Here is an 11,846-nt window from a genome sequence, read left to right as displayed (position 1 = left end):
TTCCTGCTGTGTTGGGTTCTTCTGTGTGGAGGAATCCCAGATCATCACCATTTGGTGCTCTCTTTGATCAGATCTCTTTACTCTTGCACAACTTTACATTTGCCTTCTGCTTTCCTGTGACTTGCTTATCCAGGGTTTCCAACCTGGCACTTCTCTCATATGACACAACTATTCAAGACTTTTAACTAAGGCAGAGGCTGGGAAAAGCTCCTACAACGTTCAGAAGGCTGGAAAGCATCTTGAAAATGAAGGCAGAAGAGCTCTTGATGGCTCTCACCAGTGAGGAGTCAGGAACTCTTTAAGCTAAAGGCCTCATTAGCCCAGCAGCACAAAGCTATAGACTAGGAATGAAAATATTTAACCTGGAAATTAGAGGGTTTTTAGCAATTAAAGTAATACCAATTTTCAACAGAAAAGCAGGAGCTAAAAACCTTGCTGCTTCTAGGGTGTATTTACGGATGGGACTGTACAACCTCCTGGGGAAGGGCAGGGTGGGACAGGGATTGTTGATGCAGAAAGACCCTCCAGGTTGTGTGTTTTTTTTTCCCTGAGGAACGTGTGGTTAATTCATCCTTCCACAGTCAATTCAAAACGTTGTCCTGCAGAGCTCAGGGGGCTCTGGTAGAAACCTGCTGTGCCAAGATTCACTGGGCTTTAAAGGCTTCTCTGCATTCCAGGGCAGTGAGGTTTATTTGCCTATTGCTGGATGCTTCTGGAGGAATCAGATAATTGTTCACCAAGAGTAAATTAAAGAAAAAAACCCTCCCCTAGCTACTTGCAGGAAATAAGAAGCCAGCTGAGAAGTGGTACCTTGTTTGCTCTGAGCATCCTCTTGACATCAGCGTGAGGTTACTTCTAATAAGATGCACGTGTGTAAATATGATGATTAGATATTCCCATCTAAACATGATTATCATATCTGCCTAAAAGTCTACGCAGCCTTTTTAGGAATCCTGGTGCTAAAAATAAATAAATAAGAGCCAACAATCTGCACTCAGCCTCTTCTATATGTAAACAGTGGAACATGAGGGCAGAATATATTTTCCAAAGTACCTAATGGTAGTTGAGGTCAATTACAGTAACGACTCATTAGAGTATTAAACTAAGAATATGCTTTTTAGTATAATTAGTGTTCCCTTAGAAAACTAGCTTGTAGTTCACTTGAATTCTTTGAGCATTTTCAGGGTGTTTGTGCATTAGTCTTAAGCAAATATAGCAGTGTTATGTTGCATTAACCTCACTTAGAAACTCTGCAACCACTTGCAGCATCTCTTCCACTTATTTTTTATTGCTCAGATAACTTCCAAAGATGCCTTAGAAAGCACAGAATACTGTCTAATTAGTCATACAGAAGATTACAACAGATTAATTCCCTGTTCAGGTTTCTGCTGTTTCAGAAATTCCAAAGGGATAAGATAACACAGCCCAGCAGGTCCTCCTCCAAACTGTCTTTAAAGGGAAAATAAAAAATTGATAAGAAAGAATAAAAGAAAAGTCATGAGTCAGGCTATAATATTCATGACAAAAAGGTGAAATTCTAATAAAATGCATTATATTCTGGATTGGAAGAACCTGAAGGAGAGAGCAACCAGAATATTGGATCTGTGTGCAGGCTTGGAAGTGTCACAGTTGGAAATTTTTATCATCAAGAGGAGAATTTCCAAAATATTGGTCTTTTTATCACCTCGTGGGCTGTGATACATCCAATTTCCCCAACCGTAGGGGGCAGGGAGGAAATTTATGGTGCTCCCACTCCAACTGGGGGTGGAGCCCGACATCAAACGGTGTCTCATGAGGTTGTGTCACTAATGCTGGTGGGACCTTCTGCTTCCAGAGCTCAGCTACGCGTGGATCTTCAACGAGTACCCCACCTTCGTACACCAGGACAACCGCCGCTTCGTTTCCCAGGAGACTGGCAACCTGTACATCGCCAAGGTGGAAGCTTCAGACGTGGGCAACTACACCTGTGTGGTGACCAACGTGGTGACCAACAGCAGGGTCCTGGGTCCCCCCACCCCACTCATCCTCAGGAACGACGGTAGGACTCGGAGGAGGGGAGCTGGGGGCTGAGGTGGGAGGGTGTGTTTTGTTTTCTCGGACTGGTTGGCACCCAGAAGTTCAAAAATGGGCTGAAATGCTGATATCAGAGTAAAGGGAGAGATTTTTTTCCTCTTTTCAGAGTTTTAGTGAGGCTGAAGAACTTCTGGACATGAGGAAGAAGTTCTTCCCCAGGAGAGTGGTGAGACCCTGGGATGGGTTGCCCAGGGAGGGGGTTGAGGCCCCATCCCTGGGGGTCTTTAAGGCCAGGCTGGAGGAGGCTCTGGGCAGCCTGATCTAGTGGGAGGTGTCCCTGCTCATGGCAGAGGGGTTGGAACTGGGGGATCCTTGTGGTCCCTTCCAACCCTGACAGATTCTGATCTGTTTTAGCCGAGGACTGAAGAGCCATAATGGCTCAATGGTTGGACTTGATCTTGGAGGTCCCTTCCAACCTAAAGGATTCTATGATTCTAAGAACTCTGCTTTAGCTGTGGTTCAAGGTCACAGCCAGTGGTGGGGGTTATGAGGCCGTGGCTGAAGTTGCTCCTCCCTCTACTGGAACATCTCCCAGTATTGGGCAATAAAGATAAAAGAAAAACTTGGTGACACTTGGCCAACCCAACCTAAAGGAAATAGATTTGTAGGGTTTAGATACACTAGTTTTGTTCATTTTATGCAGCCCAGAAGTGAACAAAAGCACTTTGTTGTTTTGATAACTCTTAGCTCAGGCTGTATTTCCCAGCAAAATTAGTGTTATTTTTAGTAGTCTGTGGAATAATACAAAAAAAAAAGTGAGAAGAAACCAAAAGAGGTTTTCTAAATTTATCCTGACAATTGATCTGTATCGTCGTCATTTTTGAGTAGATAAGAAAAATATATTTGCCTGTTAATTTGCAATTAAAATGAATTAAAATTTGTCTGGGTAAAGGATAACAGTTAGGACGTTTGTTCCAGAAATAGAAATGCATTGTTAGAAACTTCTTCTAGAAGAAGACCCATTGTCACTTGGTGGTACTTGATAAAAATTCCTTGCTTGTACCACACGGGCTGGCTGCTGCCAACCTCCTGTAGCCACCCCTTTCATGTTGGCATGGGTCCTGGCCAGGGGGCAGTTTGGAAACACTGGGGGTAATGGGAAAGTGCCATGGTTGGGCTGGGAGGGGTGAAGAAGGGGCAAGAAGGCCAATGGCATCCTGGCCTGGGTCAGAAATGGTGTGACCAGCAGGATTAAGGAGGTGATGGTGCCCCTGGACTTGGTGCTGGTGAGACCACAGGTTGAGTCCTGTGTCCAGTTTGGGGCACCACAGGATGAGAAGGGCATGGAGGTGCTGGAGCAGGGCCAGAGAAGGGCAGTGAGGCTGGTGAGAGGACTGGAAAACATGAGGACCAGCTGAGGGACCTCAGGTTGTTTAGTCTGGAGAAGAAGAGATTGGGAGGAGACCTTGTTGCTCTCTACAACTACCTAAAAGGAGGTATGTTGAGATGTTCCAAATGTTGAGATGGAACCTCCTGGGTTCCAGTTTGTGCCCAATGCCCCTTGACCTCCTGCTGGGCACCACTGACAAGAGTCTGGCCCCAGCTTCTTGACTTCTGGGTTTTGCAAGGGTGCAATTTAGTCCTGAACACCAGTTGGCACCTTTGGGATCCTCTTGGGCCATCCCAACCCTGCAGCAGACACCAGGCAAAGCCTGCTAGGAGCACCCAGGTCTTGAGAACTGCTGTTTTGGCAGGGCTTTACTTCATCTCTTTAAAACCCACTTTGGATTTTTTTACACTGAAATTAAAACAGGAATATTGGGAAAGAACTGAAATAGTCCTGGAATAAAATTACCTCCAGCAGCAGCTGTATGGGCCAATTAAACTTTAACATTTCAGAGGTGCCATCAGGAAATGTGTATCCTCTCCTCAGGTAAATTACCTTGGGTCTGAATTCCTGGGACTTTCATCCAAAAGCATGTTTTTAAGCCTTGAAATTGGAAGAAAAATATGAAAGCCTCTGCAATACAAACACGTAGAGCATCTGATGTGCCACCACCCTGGGAGCGTCCTCCAAGCTACAGACCTTGGGGCTGTTTTAGTCTTTTTATTTCCTTCCCTGACTCTTCCACCTGTGTGGCTAAGTCAGATGTTTAATCACCCAGGAAAAACAAGGGTTGTCTGCATGGAAATGATCTTGCATTTGGGATAGAGCTACCTCAGCTCCACTGGTGGTTCTGCTCTGAGCTGGAGGAGGCAGGACTCGCCCCGTGCCCTGCAGATGTACCTGTGTGTGGAGGTTGGAATTCCAGTGGGAGCTTTGTGATTTTTCCAGGCACCTAACCCTGATTTTGAAGAGGCTGGAGTTTGGAGGAACGTTGGTAACACAGCTGCCCTCCCAGCTCTCAGAGGCAGCAGCAGTGGCCAGAGCTGCAGGGCCACGGGTAGCAGTGGCCTGAGCTGATGGGGTTGTGTCATCCCTGGGATTTGAGCTCCCCAACCCCAGCCCAAGGCAAAGAAATGAGTGAAGAGGAGGCAAAAAAAAGCCACGTTCCCTCCCTCCTATTCCTGTCTCCTTTGCTGTCAGGTGAATAATTATTAATAATACATTCTGCCTTAATTTCCTGACTGGCCCATTAGCATCACATGATACTTTGACTTGCTTAAGGGGACTGAGTTCCTGCTCCACCACTGGAGGAGGTGCAGAAGAAGAAAAGGTTCTTCTGTCTTTTCATAGAATCATAGAACATTTGGGGTTGGAAAGGACCTTTAAATCAGTACTTTCTGACCTGTGTTTTGCTTGTTGAGGCCTGGTTTGTAGCTGGCCCATCAGTGGGCAGGTGGCTTCTTGGGCCAGCATTCTCCCCATTATTTGGCCACCACGTCATCTACATCCTCCAGCTGGCTGCCAGCAGAGTGGTTTTGAGGGGTGCTGCATCCCCTCTGCTCCTGCTGTGTGCTGTGGGGGGATTGCTGGTGGCACAGGCACCATCAGAAACATCTCAGAGAGGATGATGGAGACCAGGTAAGTCTCCAGTCTGAAAGCCAGCATCTTCCCAAGTGAGGCAGCTGGCCTGGATCCAGTCAGGCTGTCATGGGATGCTCAAAAGCTCTTTTTCTGCAGCAGAAAATGGAAATACTCTACTAGAAAAAGATCTCAGTGAGTTTTACTATTAGCAGAATGGTGCTGCTGCTCCCCAACGTTCACACCCAGCTGTGCCCTTGGCCACCACTGGGCAGGAGCTGCTCTTGCCCCAGCAAACATTCAAACATTTAGCACGAAATCTGAAGAAATTTAGACAAGATGGCAAAGATTTGTCAAGTCACAATCAGGAGGAGAGAAGATTTTTGTGTGACATCAACTGTAGCAAACACTTCCAGCCCTTCAGGGGTGCAGAGGGCTAACGAGGAGGGTGCCCCTAATTCTTGTGGGTTGAGTCTGTAGATGCTGGAGTGCTGGCACAGACTCGTGGGCTTCCTGCTGCATGTGCTGGCCAGGAGAGGACTATGGAGGGAGGATTCATATCATTATAAACACATTGAATTTTGCTGACTGGTGTTGTGCAGCAGCCAATCTACATAATGTAGCAGCAATGCTTATTTGCATTAAATGGGTTAGAGGAAAGATGATGTAACCTGGTATTGCACCAGAACAGGTCAGCAGGTAAAGGGTAGATTTGATGTCAGCCTCACACTGAGCGTTTTCAGCTGATAATCACTACTGGTGAGGTTATATGTGCTGGTTTTAAGGCAGCTCAGTGACTAGAAATGTAGGCATTTATCATTAATATAACGACCTTTTTATGTGCACAAATTTTTAAACACAATTTCCTAAAGAGGCTGCTGTGATACGTGATTTACTGGGGCAGTAAAAAGAAAAGAAATTACCCAAAGAGTCTCTGATCTCTGTGCATCTAAATCCTCGAAGTTAATAGAAGCCTTGATGAGCTCCAGTGCTTTTAAAACTTTTTCTAATGGCTATTTGTTCCACGTCTCATTTTCTAGAAGGGGGTGAACCTCCCTTTTATCACCTCCCTTATTTCACAAGTTACCTGCAAAGATCCTGAATATTCAAAAGCCAAAAAAAAAAAAAGGAACAGAGCCGTGAAGAAATTTTAATCTTTGGCAGATGGCGTGGAGAGCTGGTTCAGATTTTCCTCTGGCAGTAAATGGGAAAAGAGCCCACACTCCACGGCTGTTAGCAACAGGCTGTGTTTAAAATGAATGGATTAATTGGGCAAGTAATGATGTATGGAACAGCTCCGTGCTAGCACGGGAACACTTGTGAATTTATTGGAAAAAAATTCAGCCAAGCTTTAGCATCTATTTTACGTTCACAGGCGTGATGGGAGAGTATGAGCCAAAAATAGAAGTGCAGTTCCCAGAAACGGTTCCATCTGCAAAAGGAACAACGGTGAAACTCGAGTGCTTTGCCTTGGGGAAGTAAGTTTTGAGCCATTTATTATTATTATTATTATTAATATTATTCCTCCACCCTCTCCCTTTGATAGTGCTGTGTTGTGGGGTTTGCAGGATTTCCTGATCACTCCCTTTCCTCAGCAGGAGTTATTTATTGCCTTTATTCACAGCAGACAAATGGCAAGGGCTTTGCTCACCAAAAATCCAAACTCCTATAGGAAGAGAGAAGGTGTCACTTATTTTGTAAAGATTTGTTTGTGCATCTCCTGTTTTGAGGTTTCTTGTAAGACTTAAAACACGTCTCTCGTTTCTGGCAACAATTCCAAAATCAAACTGTGGGGCTGGTAGGAAGATGGATGGATTGTCACAGCAGAACCCCAAATTCAGCTTCATCAAAACAGCATTTTAATAATATGGAGGAGTCTTCTGCTTTCAAAACTATATGAGCAATACAACATTGCAATACACATGTATATTTTTTATTATATATAAGCAACCCCTGATAAAATGGCTCAAGATCATGTGCCAGAATCTTCAGATCAACTGTTCCTTCATCATCCTCAAACATGAAATGGTGTTAAGCTGATCAGCCAAGACCTGGAGGTTTTTCTGCTAGTCTTACTTGCTTTGTTTTCCTCATTTAGCCCAGTTCCCACGATTAGCTGGAGGAGAGCAGATGGGAAACAAATTCCCAGAAAAGCCAGGAGACACAGATCGAGTGGGCTTCTGGAAATCCCAAATTTTCATTTCAGGAAGATGCTGGACTCTATGAGTGTGTAGCTGAAAATGTGAGAGGGAAGAACGTGGCACGAGGACAACTCACATTTTATGGTAAGCAGACTGCTGCATTTTGGGGCTTTTATTGTCTCAAGTGCAATATGCAGTAAATATTTTGTGAGGAAGTCGTTTCAGGGGATATTTTAAAAATTACTTTCTTTTACAAACAGCACATCTCAAAAAGGGTGTAATTTGAAATAAAACCTGTCTGAATGATGCCTATTAATTGAGGAGCAGAGCAGTTGGAACAAAAGCATGTTGCTGGAAGGACTTTGGCATGGGGACATGCAGAAAACCCAAACAGCTCGTTTGCCTTCTTGTGGCTGTGAGGCTGAAGCAGGTTTTCTGGTGGAGCATCCTCGTGGTTACAATTTGGGATTTATCATGAATCTGCTGCCCCAGCTTGTGTTAATATGTGTTGTTAATTGCTTATAAACAATTAAGGAGGGCTTTGAAGAGGGGTCACTGGTCTCACAGCCTGGGAGGTTGGTATTTAACCCTGTCAGAGCTGGCAGAGTCTTCTTCACCCAAAGACTTTCTGTACCTGCTGCTCTTGCACTGAAATGAGAGCCATTGAGATGGGCATGAGAAAAATTTAAAACTTCAGCTTCAGAGCCCTCTTCTGTGTTAAGAAGAATCACAGAATCATTTTGGTTCACAGAGACCTTTAAGATCATCAAGTCCAACCATCCCCCCAGCACAGCCAGCTCCCCACTGCCCCGTGTCCCTCACACCACATCTCCACGGCTTGGAAACCCCTCCAGGGGTGGGGACTCCACCCCTGCCCTGGGCAGCCTGGGATAAGACTTGACAAACCTTTTTGGGGAAGAAATTTGTCCTAATGTCCAACCCAAACCTCCCCTGGTGCAACTTGAGGCCATTTCCTCTTGTCCTATTGCTTGGTCCTTAGGAGGAGAGACCAACCCCATCTGGCTCCAACCTCCTGTCAGGGAGTTATTGAGAGCAAAAAGGTGGCTCCTGAGCTTCTGTTTTTCCAGGCTCAACAACCCCCAGTCCCTCAGCTGCTCCTCACCACACTTGTGCTCTAAGACCTTTCCCCAGCTTTGTTGCCCTTCTTTGGACCAGCTCTAGCCCCTCAATGTCCTTCTTGGAGTGAGGGGCCCAAAACTGATCCCAGTATTCAAGGTGCAGCCTCACCAAGATGTGTTGGTGCTTCTGATCCTGATAGAAGTATCTGCCCATCCCCAGATTTCAGCTGGAAACAGCCACATCTAGCAAAGCAAATGAAATACTTTTAGGAAATGAATGAAGCTTGCAGGGGGAAAGTTCTACCTCTGCTGAGTTACTGTGGATGTACCCACAGAGACATGAAAAGAGTCACAGAGAAGGACTTTAGAGGTTTTTAAGGGTTGTTGGTTTGGTACTTAGATTCTGTTTGCTATTTTTTGGAGGAGAGAAGGCTGCAGGTTACACATGCCACATGCAGAGACCTCCCCACCATCATGGAAATCTTTGTTTTATTGCTGCCCTGTCATCTTCAGGAGCATAATGAGCGTTGTTCTTTATCAAACACATGGAAGGAAAATCTGTGTTAGCTCCCCAAAATGCTCCTGAGGGCCCAGCATCTGCCAGCAGGAGGATGGGGTTGAACTCCAGAGATGAGAATGAGTGGGTTTGATTTATAGTAAATTTGCCACAGATAAAGAGTTTGGGAACTCACCCTCCTGGCAAAACTGGATTGAATTTGGTGAGGAACATAATTTTTTTTTTAAAAGGCATATGTAGGGACGTGTTAAAATTGGAAATCTTTCTGAAAGGCATTTCATTTAGAAATCAGAACTTTTGAGGCTGCAATTTCAGAGGAATGCTTCTTTTAAAACTGTGTAAAATATAAAACGAGAAAACATTAAAAAAGGACTGAAATAGCAAGAAAAAAGTGAAATCTTTCATGTTAAGGAAAGAATCTGGGGTTGATTCAAACTAGTTTTTCATTTTTCTTTTTTTTTATCTAATTAAAACATTTGAAGCTTTCTTTTTTTGTTCATCAAACAGTCTGTGTTTCTGATTTTTTCCCATGTGGACAGTAAATGAAAAGACTCATCAGTTCTAAAAGTTTGCTCAACCCACGACCAAACCTGCCTTCCTTGCAAAGCTCTACATCAAGCCCTTGGTATACTCCCACATATACCATAGATTAAGTTATACTCTAATTACTGTAATGAATTACCCAGTCTGGATGCCATTCCTGGAGAACTGCAGAGCCTACAGAAAAGCTGCCCCTGTGGCTAGTGCTGGTTGTCACACTCAAGATGGCATTTCAACAAAAAAGGTCAAGATTTTGTGGAAAGAGGAGTATCCCTCTGTCTCTCTCTGATGATGGCCTTCCTTGCAAAGCTCTACATCAAGCCCTTGGTATACTCCCACATATACCATAGATTAAGTTATACTCTAATTACTGTAATGAATTACCCAGTCTGGATGCCATTCCTGGAGAACTGCAGAGCCTACAGAAAAGCTGCCCCCGTGGCTAGTGCTGGTTTTCAAACTCAAGATGGCATTTCAACAAAGAAGGTCAAGATTTTGTGGAAAGAGTATCCCTCTGTCTCTCCCTGATGATGGGGACTACCTTTACATGCACTCCTCTTCCTCTGAGCAGAGGTGTTAGCCTGCTGGCTACTGGTTTTAGAGAGAATTGACTAAAATATCATAGAATGGTTTGGGTGGGAAGGGAACTTTAAGGTTCCCCTGCAGGGAGCAGGGACATGTTCAACTGGAGAAGGTTGCTCAGAGCCCTGGCCAACCTCACCTGGGATGGTTCCAGGGATGGGGCAGCGACCACCTCTCTGGGCAACCACCCTCAATGTAATAAAATTTCCCATAAAAATTATTTTTTATGGGAAGTTCCTTACTGTAAACATTCTCCACAAATAGTTGAAACTGAGTTACTCTCCTTAGTCATATTTCTTTTTAATGCTGACGTGGTTTGGTGGTGACCTGGCAGTGCTGGGATAACAGTTGGACTTGAGGATCTTAAAAGGTCTTTTCCAACCTAAACAATCCTCTGGTTCTGTGTTGTTATTGAAATCCAACTGTAATGTTGGCAGAGCTTTTCAGGTTGCTTTGGGCAGCCTGGGGCTGGTGCCTGGAGAAGGGAAAGCTCTGGAGGATGTGATATGGGCAGTTGGATGTGCCACCTACCTGCCTGTGGTGTGTCTTGGAGGTCACAACCTGTCTCTAATGGCAAGACCCATTTAAACCCAGTTATCTGCCTCTGCATAGTATAAAATAAAAAGGAAATAAAATCCAAATTTGCCTGCTGGCTGTCAATAACCCAGCGTTGCCTCCATTGTCAACTCCTAGAAGTTGTCAGGGCAGGTTGACTTCTGCTGTGCTGTGTCCTTGCAGCAGTGTTTATTTTTGCCCCTGTTAGCAGATCAGAGATCCTGACGTGGTTCGACAGCCTCGTTGCAGCAGGAAAGGTTAATTAGGCGTGTGAGATCTGTTCTTCCTCCTGCCCCTGCAACAGGCTGTGGTTTATTGCTCTCCAAAAGCATTTGTTCTGAGTGCTGCGTGTCCTGCTTGATGGATGGACCTTCATGGTAGAAAACGTGTTCATGTTAATGCAATTACAGTGACTTATACCTGTTTCCTTGGCTGTTATAACTCTGAACAACATATCACTTGTTTTCTCACCCCAAGTCTCTTGTTCTGTCTGCTGTTCCTAAGCAGGTACCACATACCCCAGATTAGCCCCTGAGAATTAGCAAATTAAGCTCCAAAACCTCTTTTCCACCCTCATTTAGCAGCTATAAATGCACATGGGGCTGTGTCCCTGGCTTGGCAGCTCGATGCTGGCCCCCTGGCCAGCTCAATCCCCATGTCTGAGGCAGGGGAGGTCCCCAGGTCCCCTGGGTGCACCCACACTGCTGCCTTGGGTGCTCAAGTTTGGGTCAAGCCCAGGCTCCACCGTGCCACCAGCTCCCTGCTTTGATCCCCAGCGTGGTGGAAGCACCCCCATTGACCTGATGCTAATTTTAATCTGGCTACTCCTAAATTTTGCATTTGATGACCTTCCACAAGGCCAAGATTTGTATCCTGAGCAAGAAGCAGTGCCAACAGTTTGGGGTTTTTTTTGGCTGTGTTTCCAGACGGTGCAGTACTGGCTGTGGTGCCACTCAACAAGATCTGGGCAGGCTAGAGAATTGGGTGGAGAAGGAAGCTAATGAAGTTCAACGAGGGCAAGTGTAGAGTCCTGCACCTAGGGGGATTAAACCCCTGCACCAGTACAGGTTACCAGTGACCTGCTGGGAACCAGCTCTGCAGAGAAGGACCTGGGAGTCCTGGTAGACAAGTTCACCATGAGCCAGCAGTGTGCTCTTGTGGCCAAGAAGGCAAATGGTCTCCTAGGGTGCATTCAGAAGAGTGTGGCCAGCAGGTCAAGACAGGTTCTTCTCCCCTTTTACTCTACTCTAGTGAGGCCACCTCTGGAGTATGGTGTCCAGTTCTGGGCTCCCCAGTTCAACAGAGAAAGGGAACTACTGGAGAGAGTCCAGCAGAGGCTGCAAAGATGCTGAGGGGCTGGAGCATCTCTGTGCCAGGAAAGGCTGAGAGACCTGGGGCTGTTAAAACTGGAGAAGAGAAGCCTGAGAGGGAATCTGATCAAAGCTGAGCAAGAG

At 45.5% G+C, this 11,846-nt stretch overlaps 1 protein-coding gene across 1 annotated transcript in view; it reads left to right on the top strand.

The window, feature by feature from the left end:
• The window catches only part of LOC103779471 (contactin-4-like), a gene marked incomplete at its 3' end in the record, with an annotated part of 78,528 nt that overhangs the window by 35,130 nt on the left and 31,552 nt on the right, over positions 1–11,846 (top strand). Inside the window, 4 exon segments of the mRNA XM_008947094.1 lie at positions 1,835–2,038; positions 6,354–6,456; positions 7,077–7,179; positions 7,182–7,263. Coding sequence (XP_008945342.1) covers positions 1,835–2,038; positions 6,354–6,456; positions 7,077–7,179; positions 7,182–7,263 — 492 coding nt within the window.

The sequence above is a fragment of the Merops nubicus genome, unplaced genomic scaffold (genome assembly GCF_000691845.1).
Source record: "Merops nubicus isolate BGI_N331 unplaced genomic scaffold, ASM69184v1 scaffold1899, whole genome shotgun sequence".
NCBI lineage: Eukaryota > Metazoa > Chordata > Aves > Coraciiformes > Meropidae > Merops > Merops nubicus.
Note: the sequence above shows the minus strand (reverse complement) of the source record. Positions and strands in the feature narration are given on the sequence as shown.